Source organism: Pseudophryne corroboree, chromosome 9 (genome assembly GCF_028390025.1).
Source record: "Pseudophryne corroboree isolate aPseCor3 chromosome 9, aPseCor3.hap2, whole genome shotgun sequence".
Classification (NCBI taxonomy): Eukaryota; Metazoa; Chordata; class Amphibia; order Anura; family Myobatrachidae; genus Pseudophryne; species Pseudophryne corroboree.
Genome location: NC_086452.1, coordinates 167908426 through 167929180, shown reverse-complemented (window position 1 = coordinate 167929180; position 20755 = coordinate 167908426). Strand labels below are relative to the sequence as shown.

At 44.7% G+C, this 20755-nt stretch overlaps 1 protein-coding gene across 3 annotated transcripts in view; it reads right to left on the bottom strand.

Annotated features, from left to right (window-relative positions):
- Positions 1-682: 682 nt before the first annotated feature.
- Positions 683-20755, bottom strand: part of GTF2B (general transcription factor IIB) — a 108887-nt gene continuing 88814 nt past the window's right edge. For all 3 annotated transcript variants that reach the window (XM_063939950.1, XM_063939949.1, XM_063939951.1), the window contains 4 exons: positions 18965-19111; positions 18757-18886; positions 16890-17171; positions 683-1268 (listed from right to left, as the gene is read on the bottom strand). In XM_063939950.1, the coding sequence (XP_063796020.1) occupies positions 1135-1268; positions 16890-17171; positions 18757-18886; positions 18965-19111 (693 nt within the window). In that variant the 3' untranslated portion in view covers positions 683-1134. The remainder of the gene's footprint in view (positions 1269-16889; positions 17172-18756; positions 18887-18964; positions 19112-20755) is intronic.

Sequence of the window (20755 nt, the reverse complement as noted above, 5' to 3'; positions counted from 1 at the left end):
GCCTTTGTTCCCTTTGCATAATGTAGTAAGTAACACCCATTCTCCCATTAGAATTTATTGACATGTAGTTTCTGGACAGCAACTGGGTTAACGTCTTGCCAGCTTCAAACGGAGAAAACGCACCAAACAAAAACAAGTGGTTGAGGTCATGTTGAACTGAAAATAGATACACATTTATATGACAATCCCCCCTGGTGACTGTTTGAATCATATTCAAAAACTGCAATCATGGACTGAACTATATAATTTCACAGGTGTTTTTGTTTTCTAAGTAACTACTATGGAAAATAAAGGAAGCAAGATTACCTCGACTTAATGTTGAAATATTTTCTTTAGAATGAAGGCGTTTTCCCCACTAAATTTTCAAACAGTTATCCCTTCTTGTTGGAGATACAACCATCAAAAGGTTTTTCTAAATTGACATACTATTGACAAGATGAAAATTTGCCTTATTTGGATTCACGGTCGGGTCAAGGCGACATCAACCTATTGTCTGGATGATCAATACAAAGTTTAACCTGAACGTTACAGTGAAGCATTTTCAGTGTTTTGAATTTCAGTTGTGACCAGCTTTGAAAGGACTTATTTACCCATGATGCTCCAACAGGTGAATCCACCCATTAGGTTTCATAATGTAATATGCAAATATATGTAATAAACAAAGTGACAGTAGCCCATTGGATTAAGGAAAAGTATATATTAGAAAAAATGCATTAAAATAAGTTCACTGTAAACTTGACAAAGTATAGTAAAAAGGTCTAGATCAAATACAGCGTTGCATTTCACCATAACAATCTCCTTCCTGAATTGTTCGGTACACCGTATGCCGTATTTAGTGGTCATACAACAGAGGTTGTAAATGTGAGAAAAAGCTTTTGGAATTTTTTTTTTTTTTTTTTTTTAATTAGCTGTTAAATATTTGCTAATATACAAAGTCTGCAAAAAAAAGAAAAACACCATTGTTGAAATCTTAAATATTTAACCCGCTATGATATATACACACATACAAAATGCTAGTTTCGGAATGTTTTATCACAAACTTGCAAATTTCTCCAACTGAATTTCAAGGCTCAGTATCAACACTTAAAGACTGGGATCAAAAGGTCAAGTATTCCACAACAGTCAGCAGTCCGTTTATAACTGTGGCAACTTGTCAACAGGTGTGTCAAACTTGAAGTCTGCCGGGAACAGGTCTGGAGCCCGTGGGTAGATAAGTCTATAGGACTGTCTGATGGTTACATCAGCTACTCCTGCAATGTCACCGATTTCTGTTGAAAACAAATTTGTGAGATTACATGCGTGTAAGGCCAGGACGAGTACTCAGTAATAACAAATTCTTAATTACAAAGTTAATTACAAAAGGTTTAAGTATTAAGAGTACTTTATGAAATAGAACACAGCACTGTTTGAAGCAGGGATCCCTTGCGTGCACTAGAGCACATTAGATTAAAGAAGTTTACATCTACGAGTAATCACAAAATGACATTTAAAACACCTAGTGGGGAACATTTGTTTTTCATGCTGGCTGACACTAGATGGCACTCGTCAGAGCAATTCAATTGTTACTCCATCCAGGCTCAAAGAGCCACCAGTGCAGACATTTCTTCTTGCTGCCCCCATGAGAAAAGAGACTCGTTTGGGCAAACTTTAGTCGGGTTTAGCAGTTTTACATGGATGAACCTGGCACTTCTAGGTAAACCGCGCAATAAGAATAAAACAAAAAAAAAACTATTGAATAGTGCCTCTGTAACTCTCGTCACTTTATATGGGAGATCGGGTGCACATAAACAAATGAATTCCCACCCTCGAGTTCTCCAGTCAATAGAACAAGAATAAAAAAACAGATGTGGATCATCAAATCGACAGTGTCTAGGTAGACAGTCACTAGGTCGACATGTGCTAGGTCGACATAAGTTTGTTTGTTTTGGTGTCGTTTTCTGCGTACAGTGACTGGGAAGCCGAATTAGTGCACCGTGTCCCCTCGCATGGCTCACCTCGCTTGGCAGAGGTTACCTTTCCAATCGTAGTCCACGTGGATCGTTAAGTATGAAAAAGTTCAAAAAAAGAAAATTTTGAAAAACTTATGTAAACCTTTTGACCAAGAAACCCTGTCGACCTTCCAACACTGTCGACCTAGTGACCTTCAACCTAGACAGTGTATCAGACCGGATCCCTAAAAAAACACCAGGTTGAAATGCAGCAACCATTCAGTAAAATCCCACTAAGGTTATCTGCAGAGGAAACACTTGCACACTACCCAGCATGCTGTAAAAGGTTAGGCCTGACGGGAAACCCCTTACTAAGTTTTAAGAGCTATCCACTCAAATCTTAAATTGCACCATGTGGCCCTGTAATACCCCTTTTCCACAGACCTAAAAATCCCAGGTTATTGAGCAGCAGTGAGTCCACCTGAGAATCCTTCGACTGGTACCTAGCAGAGTTTTACCTTGGAAGGTCCCAGGTGAGCTGCAATATAAATGGGTAACCCCTGTTTACAGGATGGGGAGAGTCGCTCTCCCGGCGCAAGGAGAGGTCATCTCAAAGCATCGCACTACACGCGTGTGCAGTGTGAACTGCGCCGATCCGGGAATAACCCCAATCAGCACGCGGTGGAAATTGGGCTGTTCTGGTTTGGAACTTGGTTCCAAATCTCAGGTCAGATGCGGGACTTGAGTGGAAAAGGAGGTATGCGAAGAAAGACATCATTCAATTTATATTTCATGTCTAGTTTTGTATATTTTATGTCACAATATGTAGGTGCTTTCACTTTAATTCAAGAAGGTACCTCAGGTATTCCCAACCTCGGTCCTGAAGTCACACTAACAGTCCAGGTTTTAGTGATATCCAGGCTTGAGCACAGGTGATTTAATTACCACCTCAAGTTATCTTGATTTAATCATATAAGCTAAAGTCTGGATATCCCTAAAACCTGCACGGTTAGGCATTCCCAGCCTCTGCCTTCAAGACACACTGAAGTACATGAATGAGATGATTAGTGTTAGTAACTTAGTTTTTTTAAGTAAATGTTTTTATTAACATAACCGATTATGTTTGGCTACAACACACACTGGCTCTGTTCCATAACCATGACTTGTGTGATACTCCATTCTGCAAGAAGCCCTCACCAGATTAAGAAGCATAATCCCAATTAACTAATTAGGTAACAGTGAAGTAGTCATTCAGTTATCATCCATTACAGATAAACCAAGGATGTGCAGCTATTTATAAGCTACAGATGTGTTCCCATACATTGTTGCTGCAGCCATGCCAAGCCGCCTCTTGACACACCTGGTCCCATGAGACACTGCTAGTGGCGGGCGGTTTTATTACCCAAAAATGTGTCTTTCGTTGCATTACAACTGGGATGCACCAGGAAGCTGTGCTGATTAATTTAAGATACAACACTGTGTGCGACTGAGTGTAAATAGGAAGTGCTACAATGCAGCCGCCGCAGCTTTTTTCCATACCAAGTTCCGTTGTGCTTCATATACGGACACTCCGTCACACACAGATCAATACCTACTGTATCGTCATATACAGACTCAGTCGCACACAAACCTATCTTTGTATAGACTCAGTTGCACACAAGTGCCGCATATTATTCAGCAGTCTTCTGAGGCATCCTAATCGCATCACATTTTGACAAAAAAAAAAAAAAAAAAAAGGCACCTGAGGTTTGCGTTGCACTGGACCTGGTGGCTCACTCCCACCAGCCATCGCACACGGTGTGACATATTGAGTCAGCTAGACGTAGGACACATGCACCATATACAGTACCAATTGGCTGCCCATTGTTAGCAAGCTCATCATAGACTTGCTAATGATAACTCAATCAGGAACGGTTAGCTAGCATCTGTTCACTCCCCCTGTTAATTGGAAATCTGGGGTGGGTAAGAGCAATTCTGCAGCTGGCTAGAGGTGGTATTGTGGCAGGACTTAGAGGATATAGTATACTGGACTGTCAGGATCAGTGCTGGAATAGCATTTGAACTGCCTAGCAGTCTGGCATCAGATGAGAACTGGATACTAACTGGTATGTTTACTAAATGTACAGATTTGTATCCGATTAAAAATCCCTGAAAATGGATCTGAATTGATAGTGTGTTTCAGGGAAAATAACACATTTACTAACAGACTATTATTTTTTTTGTTAGTACATGTGTTTTAGTCCCTGAAACAAAACATTGATTAGAGTGGTTGTCACCAATTTGAAATTGTTGAAAATTGACCTTTAGTAAAAAAAAATAAAAAAAATTATAAGATTTTAAACCTACCGGTAAATCTTTTTCTCGTAGTCCGTAGAGGATGCTGGGGACTCCATAAGGACCATGGGGATAGACTGGCTCCGCAGGAGACATGGGCACTTTAAGAAAGACTTTAAGTATGGGTGTGCACTGGCTCCTCCCTCTATGCCCCTCCTCCAGACCTCAGTTAGAGAAACTGTGCCCAGAGGAGATGGACAGTACGAGGAAAGGATTTTTGTTAACCAAGGGCAAGATTCATACCAGCCCACACCATTCACACCATAGAACTTGTAATAAACCAACCAGTTAACAGTATGAAAAAAACAACAACTTATCAGTCGGAGACCGATGAAACTACAACATAACCCTTATGTAAGCAAAACTATATACAAGTCTTGCAGAAGTAGTCCGCACTTGGGACGGGCGCCCATCATCCTCTACGGACTACGAGAAAAAGGTTTACCGGTAGGTTTAAAATCTTAATTTCTCTTACGTCCTAGAGGATGCTGAGGGACTCCGTAAGGACCATGGGGATTATACCAAAGCTCCCAAACAGGCGGGAGAGTGCGGATGACTCTGCAGCACCGATTGAGCAAACAGGAGGTCTTCCTCAGCCAGGGTATCAAACGTATAAAATTTTGCAAAGGTGTTTGAACCCGACCAAATAGCAGCTCGGCACAGCTGTAGTGCCGAGACCCCTCGGGCAGCCGCCCAAGAAGAGCCCACCTTCCTAGTGGAATGGGCCTTGACCAATTTTGGTAACGGCAATCCAGCCGTAGAATGAGCCTGCTGAATCGTGTTACAGATCCAGCGAGCAATAGTCTGCTTTGAAGCAGGAGCGCCAACCTTGTTGGCTGCATACAGGACAACAGTGCTTCTGTTTTTCTGACTCTAGCCGTTCTGGCCACGTAAATTTTCAAAGCCCTGACCACATCAAGGGACTCTGAATCCTCCAAGTCTCTCGTAGCCACCGGCACCACAATAGGTTGGTTCATATGAAAAGAGGACACCACCTTAGGCAAAAATTGAGGACGGGGCCGCAATTCCGCTCTATCCATATAGAAAACTAAATGGGGGCTTTTAGGAGACAAAGCCGCCAATCCCGACACTCGCCTAGCCGAAGCCAAGGCTAATAACATGACCACCTTCCAAGTGAGATATTTTAACTCCACCGTTTGAAGTGGTTCAAACCAGTGTGACTTAAGGAAACTCAACACCACATTAAGGTCCCAAGGCGTCACCGGAGGTACAAAAGGAGGCTGAATATGCAGCACTCCCTTCACAAAAAAGTCTGTACTTCTGGGAGAGAAGCCAATTCTTTCTGAAAGAAAATGGATAAGGCCGAAATCTAAATCTTAATGGAGCCTAATTTTAGGCCCAAATTCACTCCAGTTTGTAGGAAGTGAAGGAAACGGCCCAGATGGAATTCTTTCGTAGGAGCATTCCTGGCCTCACACCACAAAACATACTTTCGCCATATACGGTGATAATGTTTAGCTGTCACGTCCTTCCTAGCCTTTATCAGAGTAGGAATGACCTCATCCGGAATGCCCTTTTCCGCTAGGATCCGGCGTTCAACCGCCATGCTGGCAAACGCAGCCGCGGTAAGTCTTGGAACAGACAGGGCCCCTGTTGCAACAGGTCCTGCCTTAGAGGCCACGGATCTTCTGTGAGCATCTCCTGCAGATCCGGATACCAGGCCCTTCGCGGCCGTTCAGGAACAATGAGAATTGTCTGTACTCCTCTTTTTCTTATTATTCTCAATACCTTTGGGATGAGGAAGAGGAGGAAATACATAGACTGACTGGAACACCCACGGTGTCACTAGGGCGTCCACAGCTACCGCCTGAGGGTCTCTTGACCTGGCGCAGTACCTCTGTAGCTTTTTGTTGAGGCGGGACGCCATCATGTCTATCTGGGGCAGTCCCCACTGATTTGCAATCTGTGCAAAGACTTCCTGATGAAGTCCCCATTCTCCTGGATGCAGGTCGTGCCTGCTGAGGAAGTCTGCTTCCCATTTGTACACTCCCGGAATGAACACTGCTGACAGTGCACTTACATGATTTTCCACCCAGTGCAGAATCCTGGCGGCTTCCGCCATCGCCACTCTGCTCCTTGTGCCGCCTTGGCGGTTTACATGAGCCACCGCGGTGATGTTGTCTGACAATCAGAACTGGTAGGTCGCGAAGTAAAGTCTCCGCTTGACGAAGGCCGTTGTATATGGCCCTCAACTCCAGGAAGTTGATGTGAAGACAAGCCTCTTGACTTGTCCAAAGCCCTTGGAAGTTTCTTCCCTGTGTGACTGCTCCCCAACCTCGGAGGCTCGCGTCCGTGGTCACCAGAACCCAGTCCTGAATGCCGAACCTGCGGCCCTCTAGAAGGTGAGCACTCTGTAGCCACCACAGGAGAGACCCTGGCCCTGGGGGACAGGGTGATCAACTGATGAATCTGTAGATATGACCCGGACCACTTGTCCAGTAGGTCCCATTGGAAGGTCCTCGCATGAAACCTGCAGAAGGGAATGGCCTCGTACGATGCCACCATCTTTCCCAGAACTCGAGTGCAGTGATGCACTGACACCTGTTTTGGCTTCAATAGGTTCCTGACCAGAGTCATGAGTTCCTGAGCTTTTTCTATCGGAAGATAAACCCTTTTCTGGTCCGTATCCAGAATCATGCCCAAGAAATTCAGACGAGTCGTAGGAACCAGCTGCGACTTCGAGATATTGAGAATCCAGCCGTGTTGCTGTAACACTTTCAGTGAAAGTGACACGTTGCTCAGCAACTGCTCTCTTGATCTCGCTTTTATGAGATCGTCCAAGTACGGGATAATTGTGACACCCTGCTTGCGCAGGAGCACCATCATTTCTGCCATTACCTTGGTGAAAATCCTCGGGGCCGTGGAAAGCCCAAACGGCAACGTCTGAAATTGGTCATGACAATCCTGTACCGCAAATCTCAGGTACGCCTGATGAGGTGGATATATGGGAACATGAAGTTATGCATCCTTTATGTCCAGGGACACCATAAAATCCCCCCCTTCCAGGCTGGTGAATGACCGCTCTGAGCAATTCCATCTTGAACTTGAACCTTTTCAAGTATAGGTTCAGGGATTTAAAATGGGTCTGGCCGAACCGTCCGGTTTCGGGACTACAAACAGGGTTGAGTAATACCCCCTCCCTTGTTGAAGCAGGAGAACCTTGACCACCACCTGTTGAAGATACAATTTGTGAATTGCATTTAACACTATCTCCCTTTCTGGGGGAGAAGCTGGCAGGGCCGATTTGAAAAACCGGCGAGGAGGCACCTCTTCGAATTCCAGCTTGTAACCCCGAGAAACAATTTCTATTGCCCAGGGATCCACCTGCGAGTGAACCCAGATGTGGCTGAAAAGTCGAAGACGTGACCCCACTGGGGCGGACTCCCGTAGCGGAGCCCCAGCGTCATGCAGTGGCTTTTGTAGAGGCCGGGGAGGACTTCTGTTCCTGGGAACTAGCTGTGTTGTGCAGCTTCTTTCCTCTTCCCTTACCTCTGGCTATAAAGGACGCACCTCGTACTTTGTTTCTCTGTGACCGAAAGGACTGCATCTGATAATGTGGCACTTTTAGGCTGTGAGGGAATATAAGGCAAAAAATTGGATTTACCAGCTGTAGCTGTGGAGACCAGGTCCGAGAGACCTTCTCCAAACAATTCCTCGCCCTTGTAAGGTAAAACCTCCATATGCCTTTTTGAGTCGGCATCACCTGTCCATTGTCGGGTCTAGCAGAAATCGACATAGCGTTGATTCTAGAACCCAGTAGACCAATGTCCCTTTGAGCATCTCTCATATATAGGACAGCATCTTTTTATGTCCTAGGGTTAATAAGATAGTATCCTTATCCAGGGTTTCAATTTCCACTGATAAGGTATCTGTCCATGCTGCTACAGCACTACACACCCAAGCCGATGCAATAGCCGGTCTGAGTAAGGTACCCGAATGTGTGTAAATGGACTTCAAAGTAACCTCCTGCTTGCGATCAGCAGGATCCCTGAGGGTAGCCGTATCTTGGGATGGCAGCGCTACCTTCTTGGATAAGCGTGTCAACGCTTTGTCCACCCTAGGGGAGGATTCCCACCGTATCCTGTCCGTTGGTGGGAAAGGATACGCCATAAGAATCCTTTTGGGAATCTGCAGTTTTTTGTTTGGAAATTCCCAAGCTTTTTGACATAACTCGTTCAGCCCATGTGAGGGAGGAAAGGTTACCTCAGGTTGCTTTTCCTTATACATGTGTACCCTCGTGTCAGGGACAGGGGGTTCCTCTGTGATATGCAAAACATCTTTTATTGCAATAATCATATATCGAATACATTTAGCCAATTTTGGCTGTAACTTTGCATCATCGTAGTCGACACTGGAGTCAGAATCCATGTCGGTATCTGTGTCTGATATTTGGGATAGTGGGCGCTTTTGAGACCCCGAAGGCCCCTGCGACGTAGAGACAGACATGGGTTGACTCCCTGGCTGTTCCCTAGCTTCCGCTTTGTCTAATCTTTTGTGCAATAAATTTACATTAGCACTTAAAACATTCCACATATCCATCCAGTCAGGTGTCGGCGGAGACACCATTCATTTGCTCCTCCTCCTCCCTAGGAAAGCCTTCTACCTCAGACATGTCGACACACGCGTACCGACACCACACACTCAGGGAATCCTCTTATCTGAAGACCGTTCCCCCACAAGGCCCTTTGGAGAGAGAGAGAGTATGCCAGCACACACCCAGCGCTATATGACCCAGGAAAAAAACACACAATATGTTTACCTAGATAGCGCTGTATGTATTTTGCGCCAAATATGTTCTCCCCCCCCTTCTGTAAGACCCTCTTACACCGTGGATAAGCAGGGGAGAGTCCAGGGTGCTTCCTCTCAGCGCTGTGCTGTGGAGAAAATGGCGCTGGTGAGTGCTGAGGAAGAAGCCCCCCCCTCGGTGGCGGGCTTCTGTCCCGCTCAAATATCTAAAAACCTGGCTGGGGCTCTTTATATATACAGTGGCCAGCTGTGTGAGTGTAAAATATATATATATATATATATGTATATGTATATGTATATGTATATGTATATGTATGTGTATGTGTATGTGTGTGTGTGTGTATGTGTGTGTGTGTGTGTGTGTGTGTGTGTGTGTGTGTGTGTGTGTGTGTGTGTGTGTGTGTGTGTGTGTGTGTGTGTGTGTGTGTGTGTGTATATATATATATATATATATATATATATATATATATATATATATATATATATATACACACACACATATATACTCCATCAAAACGGGTGGCACTCCAAGAGGACTTGTCTTAAGGAAATAAAACTCAGAGACTGCGCTCTAGTTACGGTAACGTTTCAGTTGTATTTAACTTTCGTCAGACCAACATAAAAAAATAAATAAACATATATACAGTCCATGGAAACAGCCAGGCACTCCGTGGTCCCCAAAGGGGTGTCGCTCTGGTGCCCTCCTCGGGGTGTGGTGGCCCCAATATGCAGGATGTGGGAGATCGGCGGCACTCAGAGGCTTTCACATCCAGGTTAATCAAAAAAGAAAGTGCATTTATTGGTCAACGTTTCGGGGGACGGACCCCCTTCCTCAGGACACTGCAAACTAGTGACAATAACAAAGAACACAACTTAAATACCTTACCTATCCTGGATGCCTCCGGCTGTCCCCGCGCCCACGCCTCCCGGCGTGCGGGACCCTTACTTCCGGCAGCGAGTTTCCAACGGCGCCCGGAAGTCGCGTCATCCAGCCACACGGGCTCGCTAATGACGCGGCTGGCAGTCGGAGGCACAGGTAACCATGGAGACGCGGCGCAGCATCGCAACGCTGCGCCGTCTCACGTGACACATACAGTGTAACAATGTTGTGACAGCTGGTTGCCTAGAGATTTGGCAACAGACAAATACATATTGAACATACAAAAACAAGTGAAAAGAGTGCATGAAAATGCATAATACATAAAAGCACAGATTGACAATAAATAACGGCTCTGCCTAACCATTAAAATGGCAACACCAACACATATCTAGCCCGACCAATTACTCAGAAAATTTTTATCTATAATACAGGTATCAAGATATAATCAACATCATGAACATATTGCCCACTACATACAACTGGTACCGTCTGACGAAGCCTGGACCCTACTTGGTGACTCACTGCCTACCAGGTGGACTAATTATGTGCAGTGTGTGTAATTTTACAATTAATCTTAATTGTGCGGAATTTAGCCCACTGTGGTATAAATGCAGGTTAATTACCATGGCATTTGTATATGCCCACCACTCATAGGTATCATGTGCCCATCTCAATTAAAGAAAGCACTGTAGATTGAGTTGTTCATTGAGACCTCTGGGGTGGATGGTATCTAGTTTAAAAATCCAGCGAGCTTCCAATTGAAGTAGTTGGGCTGCTCTATCTCCTCCACGGTGGGAAACTGGAATATGATCCACAATTTTGTATCTGATAGCTGCCAGATTATGGCGCATCTGGGAGAAATGACGAGCGACCGGTTGGTCACTTTTGCCAGTGTTCAGGGCGGCCCTAATAGCTGACCTATGCTGGGCCATACGTTCCTTGAACAAGCACTGGGTCTTGCCTACATAATATAGGCTGCACGGGCAAATCAATACATAAATTACAAAAGAAGAACTGCAAGTTAAGGGCCAGGTGATGTTAATTTTTTTCCCAGTATGTGGATGTAGAATAGAATCACCCGTCAGCATGTAGCTGCATGTGGTACAGCCTAAACATTTGAAGCAGCCGGGTTTGCGGCTCAGAAAATGTGTGGCTGTTGTGGCTTTTTTGAAACAGGTGACGTCATTTTTGACCACCAGGTCCTTGATGTTGGCACTCCGGGTGTAGCAGGGCATTATTTTAGTATTTTTCAAGGACGGTAAACTGGGGTCTGAACTGATCATGGGCCACATTTGCTTAATGCATTTGTTAGTCCTAGAGCTATTTGTGTTATAGTCATTGACCCAAGTGATCTTGTCACCTTTTGCTTTAATGCTGTCACCCCTTAGTGCTTCACTTCTATTGAGGGCCATGACCTTATTACGGGCTTGTTTCAAAATATCATGTGGATAGCCCCTCTGGCGAAACTTTTCAGACATTAACACTATCTGTCTTTCAAAATCATCAGGTTCACTGACAATTCTGCGGACCCTGAGAAACTGGGAGTACGGCAAGCCCCTCACCAAAGATCTGGGGTGAAAACTATCGTACCGCAACAACGTGTTGCGGTCTGTGGGCTTGCTGTAAAGTGTGGTACGGATCCTGCCTTCATGTATAATGATTTTGATATCCAGAAAACAAATTTCGCTAGCATGGGAATTGAGGGTGAACTTAACCGGACTGGCTGACCTGTTATGATCCTCAATTAAAGTGCATAGTACTTTAGATTCATCTGACCAAAACAGCAATAAATCTATATACCGCACATATAGTGGGATATGTTGTGAGATAGACATGTGTTCAAAGAACAACTTACGCTCTATCTCCCACATATACGTGTTGGCCAGTGACGGGGCTACCGCTGACCCCATCGCACACCCTTTCTTCTGGATGAAAAAACGACCATTAAACAGAAAATAATTATGGGTTAGCGTGAACTCCAACAGTGCAATGAATAGATCTATATCTGGGCCAGTGTATAGTGAATTACTAGTGATGAGATATCTCACTGCAGCTAGGCCCGCTTGGTGCGGAATGCAGGTATATAAGCTGGTTACGTCTAACGTATTAAGTGTAATCTGGTTATCGACAGGTCCAAAGTCGACCAACTTTCTCAGCAATGTATTAGAATCCTTCAAATGGGTGAAAGTACCCTGGATACATGGCTGTAAATACCCATCTAAATAAATAGCCAATGCCTCACATAATGAACCCCTGGCGGATATGATAGGCCGACCAGGGGGATGCCGCGCATCTTTATGCATTTTGGGAATGGCATAGAACATGGGGGTAACCGGAAACCTGCAACATAGCTTTTTGTATATTTCATTAGTAATGAGCCCTTCAGCCAAAGCCGAGTTTAAAATCTCATCAAGCTCCGCTTTAAATTCTACAGTGGGGTCTACTGGTAATTTACTGTAAGTCTCACTGTCGGCCAGAAAGCGGTCGCACTCCGCAATGTAAAAGTTCGTGTCCATAACGACAATACCACCGCCCTTATCTGCTCCTCTCACAATTATGTACTTTCACCCATTTGAAGGATTCTAATACATTGCTGAGAAAGTTGGTCGACTTTGGGCCTGTCGATAACCAGATTACACTTAATACGTTAGACGTAACCAGCTTATATACCTGCATTCCGCACCAAGCGGGCCTAGCTGCAGTGAGATATCTCATCACTAGTAATTCACTATACACTGGCCCAGATATAGATCTATTCATTGCACTGTTGGAGTTCACGCTAACCCATAATTATTTTCTGTTTAATGGTCGTTTTTTCATCCAGAAGAAAGGGTGTGCGATGGGGTCAGCGGTAGCCCCGTCACTGGCCAACACGTATATGTGGGAGATAGACATGTGTTCAAAGAACAACTTACGCTCTATCTCACAACATATCCCACTATATGTGCGGTATATAGATGATTTATTGCTGTTTTGGTCAGATGAATCTAAAGCACTATGCACTTTAATTGAGGATCATAACAGGTCAGCCAGTCCGGTTAAGTTCACCCTCCATTCCCATGCTAGCGAAATTTGTTTTCTGGATATCAAAATCATTATACATGAAGGCAGGATCCGTACCACACTTTACAGCAAGCCCACAGACCGCAACACGTTGTTGCGGTACGTTAGTTTTCACCCCAGATCTTTGGTGAGGGGCTTGCCGTACTCCCAGTTTCTCAGGGTCCGCAGAATTGTCAGTGAACCTGATGATTTTGAAAGACAGATAGTGTTAATGTCTGAAAAGTTTCGCCAGAGGGGCTATCCACATGATATTTTGAAACAAGCCCGTAATAAGGTCATGGCCCTCAATAGAAGTGAAGCACTGAGGGGTGACAGCATTAAAGCAAAAGGTGACAAGATCACTTGGGTCAATGAGTATAACACGAATAGCTCTAGGACTAACAAATGCATTAAGCAAATGTGGCCCATGATCAGTTCAGACCCCAGTTTACCGTCCTTGAAAAATACTAAAATAATGCCCTGCTACACCCGGAGTGCCAACATCAAGGACCTGGTGGTCAAAAATGACGTCACCTGTTTCAAAAAAGCCACAACAGCCACACATTTTCTGAGCCGCAAACCCGGCTGCTTCAAAATGTTTAGGCTGTACCACATGCAGCTACATGCTGACGGGTGATTCTATTCTACATCCACATACTGGGAAAAAAATTAACATCACCTGGCCCTTAACTTGCAGTTCTTCTTTTGTAATTTATGTATTGATTTGCCCGTGCAGCCTATATTATGTAGGCAAGACCCAGTGCTTGTTCAAGGAACGTATGGCCCAGCATAGGTCAGCTATTAGGGCCGCCCTGAACACTGGCAAAAGTGACCAACCGGTCGCTCGTCATTTCTCCCAGATGCGCCATAATCTGGCAGCTATCAGATACAAAATTGTGGATCATATTCCAGTTTCCCACCGTGGAGGAGATAGAGCAGCCCAACTACTTCAATTGGAAGCTCGCTGGATTTTTAAACTAGATACCATCCACCCCAGAGGTCTCAATGAACAACTCAATCTACAGTGCTTTCTTTAATTGAGATGGGCACATGATACCTATGAGTGGTGGGCATATACAAATGCCATGGTAATTAACCTGCATTTATACCACAGTGGGCTAAATTCCGCACAATTAAGATTAATTGTAAAATTACACACACTGCACATAATTAGTCCACCTGGTAGGCAGTGAGTCGCCAAGTAGGGTCTAGGCTTCGTCAGACGGTACCAGTTGTATGTAGTGGGCAATATGTTCATGATGTTGATTATATCTTGATACCTGTATTATAGATAAAAATTTTCTGAGTAATTGGTCGGGCTAGATATGTGTTGGTGTTGCCATTTTAATGGTTAGGCAGAGCCGTTATTTATTGTCAATCTGTGCTTTTATGTATTATGCATTTTCATGCACTCTTTTCACTTGTTTTTGTATGTTCAATATGTATTGTTTGTCTGTTGCCAAATCTCTAGGCAACCAGCTGTCACAACATTGTTACACTGTATGTGTCACGTGAGACGGCGCAGCGTTGCGATGCTGCGCCGCATCTCCATGGTTACCTGTGCCTCCGACTGCCAGCCGCGTCATTAGCGAGCCCGTGTGGCTGGATGACGCGACTTCCGGGCGCCGCTGGAAACTCGCTGCCGGAAGTACGGGTCCCGCACGCCGGGCGGCGTGGGGACAGCCGGAGGCGTCCAGGATAGGTAAGGTATTTAAGTTGTGTTCTTTGTTATTGTCACTAGTTTGCAGTGTCCTGAGGAAGGGGGTCCGTCCCCCGAAACGTTGACCAATAAATGCACTTTCTTTTTTGATTAACCTGGATGTGAAAGCCTCTGAGTGCCGCCGATCTCCCACATCATATATATATATATATATATATATATATATATATATATATATATATATATATATATATATATACATACATACATATATATATATACATACATACATATATATATATACACCAGAAAACGAGGTTTATTGCTGCCCAGGGCGCGCGCCCCCCCCTGCGCCCTTACAGTGACTGCCGTTTGTGTGTGCTGTGGGGGAGCAATGGCGCACAGCGTTACTGCTGTGCGTTAGCTCAGTGAAGATCTGAAGTCTTCTGCCACCTCTGAAGTCTTCTTTCTTCTCATACTCACCCGGCTTCTATCTTCCGGCTCTGCGAGGAGGACGGCGGCGCGGCTCTGGGACGGACGGCGAGGGTGAGACCTGCGTACCGATCCCTCTGGAGCTAATGGTGTCCAGTAGCCTAAGAAGCAGAGCCTTGAAACTCACAGAAGTAGGTCTGCTTCTCTCTCCTCAGTCCCACGATGCAGGGAGCCTGTTGCCAGCAGGCTCCCTGAAAATAAAAAAACCTAACAAAATACTTTTTCAGGTAACTCAGGAGAGCTACCTGTAATGCACCCAGTCTCCTCTGGGCACAGTAGTAAACTGAGGTCTGGAGGAGGGGCATAGAGGGAGGAGCCAGTGCACACCCATACCTAAAGTCTTTCTTAAAGTGCCCATGTCTCCTGCAGAGCCCGTCTATCCCCATGGTCCTTACGGAGTCCACAGCATCCTCTAGGACGTAAGAGAAAAACCCTTAAAGACAACTACTCGTTACTCGCCAAGAATGGTTTCTCCGTGTATGGATTTTGTTCTCTACCGGTTTCAAGTATTCAGTGTTAAAGTTTAATAAATAATGTTTGTTTTGAAGACTGTTACCGAAGCGTGAATCCCTAAGGTAATTTCACTCTTATTTGGCTGCTACAATAACTTATGACACCATGGGGTCGATTCAATTGTTTTTCCATGCGGCTACTACTGGAGATGCAAAACCGTTTTAATTCAATTGTTGATCTGTTTAGATGCCTGGTAGCAGCTGGGATAACATTTCTTCTCGCAGCCACCTGAGGTGCGAGAAGAAATGTGTGCTAAGTCGGCACTTTGGGGTGTCCGAATGGGAGTTTAGACTGCCAAAGCTGGACTTTAGATGGGTTTAGCCATTTTATGCAGCTAAACCCTGTCTGTTTAGCCAAGACATGCACAATGTGCATGGGTGCCCAAACAACTGAATTGTGACAATTCTTTGGGCATATAAACAGTCCTGTTTAGGCTGGGAAATTAGACGCCCCAAACAATTGAATTGGCTCCCATATGCGATGTCTCAAAACGTTATTTTGAGAAAATTGGTTCAGCCAAGTTAACCCCATCTTGTTTTTGTTTACACATGCATGGATCTTTTCTAGGTTAGGGGTGTGATGTAGCGATCAGGGTAATTTGACTTTTGTAGCAAGCAGCTGACACTGATAGCATCACTTGGTGGGATGAATGCACCACTCTGCTCAGACAGCAGTAGCCAGAATTTTAAACCCACTATGGGCTCGATTCAATTCATCACAGATTGAACAGCACCAGGAACTAGCGCCCGGTGCCATTCAATTCAGCGCGCTGTCATGTCTGGGAAGCTTCTCTCAGACTGAACAGGGTGTTTTGCCGCAACTAGTGCCCAGCGCGCTGCTGTTTCCGCCACGCTATGGGCTGAAATCAGCATCACGCCAGCAAATGTCAGATTTCTACTCACACCACTCTGGGGGTGCGAGAAGAAAACCCTCTTGTTGGAGTCACATTGCTCTGAATTGAATAGCAACAGTAGCTAACTCCCGACGCTATTTAATCCACGCTGAGTTGAATAGGCACCAATATTTTACAGCTTTATTAGAAACTCTTTTCTTCCAGCAGATGCTGCTCAATAGTGAGAAGTGTTTTTTTTACGTGAGCACAAAGGCAATCACGTGTCGCAGGCTGCACTACGCTTATAACCAGAACAAGGAGAAAAGCATGGCTTAATACATCCTTCCAGCAACGTTCAGCCTGTTGGAGCAGGTAAGTACAGCCAGAGAAAGGAGGGGCCATTAAACTCTTGTTGGGCCATTACAGCAACATTTTACCAACCTTTCTGTGTTCTCTTTTCAGCAGATGCTTGTGAAGCCATGTAAATAGCAGCAGCTGCCACCGATATGGGACTCCTTCCAGGGACCAAGTCCAGCTCTACAGCTTTGCGTGCAATGTAAGTAGCTGCCATCTGCACTTGTTTGGTTAGACCCAGGTTTGAACAGAACCTGGACATGAAGTCTCCAGTGGTAATCAAATCCACATTTGTTTCCAAAGCTTTCAAGATCAGCTTAAAACATCTGCCAATTTCTTTCTTGGAGATTCGCGAGACAGCACAGATTTCTACAACGTAACAAAATAAGGAGTTATTAGACTACTGGATTCATTTTCTAACAACTAACCTTTCATTAAATACCAGCAAATCTGTTTCAGATGGGCTGAGCAAATCTAGCCAACGAGGGAACATGATCCGTTTCTCAACACTATGCCTGAGGGACAGATCTCAGGTCTACTCACAGAACGGCAGGCGACATATATCGTACATACTGTAAAATACACTGCATACAAACTACTATAGTGTCATGCTTGTTAAACCACGGCATAAAAAGAATATCATCCAGAAGACTAGAACTTAGGTGAAGACTAAAACAGTGTAATAACCAATGTCTACAGCAGCACAGCTAGTAATAGCCAGTAACCTACGAATGACCTCGTGCCCTCACTGAACCTATAGTAAATACTGGTCTATAAATGGTTTCATTCACCCATAAAATGATACCTACAGTTTTATTGTAGAAGTGAATGTCATCCACACTGTGGAGTTGTATCAATCATCCATGCAGCATCTCCCTTGGGCTCCAATACCCACTATTACATGCGTCTCAGTACAGCGCAGTAATATAAAACACGTCATTAATTAGCAGCTAATTTCTACAGCATATGGTATCTCTACACGCTGGAATATGTACTCCCTCTTTGTAATGCCAGGTTTAGGGTTTGTTGTTTAATGGGTCAGTAAAACTGGTAACACTAAGCCTTTTGGAATGCTACAAAGCTTGTGCAGAGGGAACAAGCTGGTAAAAAAGCATTAGAAAAACAGTCATTGGTATTTGTTTACAGTAGGTCAGAGTGACTTTTATAAAGTAATTGTAGATTATGGAGTACTGACAGCGGCATCTGCATATACATCAGCTCAGTGTGGTGCAGCCGTACTAAACCACCCTGTTCCTCTGGCTCACCTAGAAACCTGCCCTAGAAGCAGCAACAGAGAGGAGTGACCTGTTACCGTACTGCCTGGCATCAGCTCACTTTACATTCCCAAACAGTGCCGGTCACAGAGCAGGTCTGCAGTAGTCAGGATCCCCTACCCTGCTGTCACTGACCGCCGCTCTGCAGTGTCTAATAGGTTTCATTTATTGGTGGGTGTATGTAAAATTTCATGAATAACCAAGGGGAAGATGTATTAAACTTGGAGAAGTGATAGCTGCACCTGACTGGAGGGCTATGGCATTTGTTCAATCAGGTGGCTGCACTAAAGACACAGCTCAAGGCTGTCGAACAGCACAGTCTGATGGCTCAGCAGCTTACTCAAAGGGAGGGGAAATGTTATACAATAGGGCAGTGAACTGAAATTCGCTAGGCGTCACATACAATGGTCAAATACTGGTGCTACAACATCAAAACCCCTTCATTCACAAATGCTGAACTAAAACTCAGGGCGAGTAAAAGGTGGTTAATAAAGCTTGCAGCATTCATACAGCATGCCAGTGCGACAGGGGCTCCGTGCAGAAAAATACATCTAAGCAGCCGGTTCTAGGAATTTTCTATGATCAAAATATATTACATTCCCAAATTCATAATTCAAGTTACAGATCATGCATAGCCAATGCCTAATGAGTTTACTATAGTCACTATGTAAAACGTTTACCTTTAAATGTCCGAGGTACACCTTCTTGTCTACATGCAATGTAAAGGCAGGCAGACGCTATGGCATCGTTAGCTCTCCCTTTCAGGCTTTTCTGTTCATATACTTGCTTAAATAAATTATTAGTCCGATCCTTTAAAATAGAGAGAAGATTTTATAATTAAGAGATTGATGGCTCCCACTGCTGCATCTCTACACAACTGGTGCTTACAATGATATTACGTGGGAGGTTTATTCTGTCTGCCATGGTCGTAATTTCCTTGAATGCGTTCATCATGGCTCTGTCTGAGCTGCTCATCGTCCTGCGGTTCTGGTACTTCGAGTTACCAAACTCATCAAAACTGGCCGCCCCTGTTCCCTGTAATAGAAGTAAGGTTATTATAACAGACCGTACAACAGAAGGATCCTGGAAATAGACTCAAACAGATAAAAAAGGACTATATAGTCGCACGTACAAAAATGCTATTTTCTGAATTTTCCAATTAGTCTCTTTGCTGGACAACTATAAGGAGGGAACTATTATGAGTGACGGGTAGTTCAAATTGTGCTCTAAAGAAAGAGAACATTTTCCGTAGCACAGGGTGGTGTATAGTGATCACTAGGCAATATCTACAAAGTTGCTGCATAATCTGAAAGTGGGCTCCCCTCCCTCAATTGTTGGTGACCTCACATGTGCCATTATGGGGGCGATCAGGCATACCCAGTGCCCACCCCTAATATATGAAAACTGTACTGTACGAGCTCTGTAGCACATTTTGGGGAGAATTCAATTGTTAATCGTGCCAACAGCCACTAGACAGCACCTGAAGCAATTCACTTTTTGCTTTGTTTGGGTGCAAATAGCCGCCGGCACGGACATCTGCTCGCAGCCCCAAGCTGGCAAGCAGAAAAGAGCAAAAAGTAGCCCATTTGGGCGCCCAAAAGGTACTTTCCGCTTTGCGCCCAGCACTTTGGTCGGGTTTAGCCATTTAACGCCGTTAAACCAGTCTAACTGGGCGCAATCAACAAAAAATTGTGCCCCGCAATATGTCACTTTAGATGGGAGATCGGGGCATGCAAAACAGTTGAATTCCCCCTTTGTCTAATGGTCACCAGGACATAGCTACTAGGAAGCCACATCATTTAACCACTTGCCTGGTATGGTCGCACCAGATGTGACCACACCATGCTGGGATTTCCCTGACCTGGCCGAATCGGATGCGACCGGTCAAAAAGCTCACTGTGCGGCTGCAGGAAGAGAAGCTTCCTGCATTTGCCGCTATCAGGGGGACCTCTGGTCCCTCTGCATCCTGGTTCCCTCTCCTCCAGTTCCTGCCGTGCAACCCCCCACCAAGCATCTGCAGACATTAGATGTAACAAAAAAAAGAAGAAGAAAAAAAGCAGCCCCTCGCCTTCCCGAGGAGCTCCGGGAGTTGCAGAGAAGATCTGATGCCAGGAAAAGGAAGTAGTGATGTTCCGACCATCAATGTTTTTACCAATGTTAAAAAATAAATAAAAATAAACCTATTAGAAAGACAATTTTATTGGACATACTATTTGTTCTAAACCTAATTAAATCATAAAAAAAAAAAAAGACAATTTGAGCGGTTTTTGGAAAAAATATTTGACAGTTAAGTAGTTAAAATACTTAATTGAAGACTCCACTCCCAGGGGTATATTCAATAAGTGTCGGAAGCTGCCATCTTGTCAGAAAGACGGCAGCTTCTGACAGATTTAGGTCGGAAGGGGTTCCAACCTATTCATTAGTGCTTCTGTCAGAAACAGGACAAAATCAGACAGGTTTTGGCCCCATTTCCAACCATCTCAGACTAGAAAGGAGAGAGCTGCGGGGAGACGGGGAGAGCAGCGGCTACAGCAGCGTAGCAGGAGGATGGGGCACCGCCGCTTACTGGAACCGGGTGGACGCTGCCTTGAGGTATGGCTGCGGTGCCCCATCCTCCTGCTACGCTGCTGAAGCAGCTGCTCTCCCCGTCTCCTCCTCTCAGCTCCCTCATCTCAATCC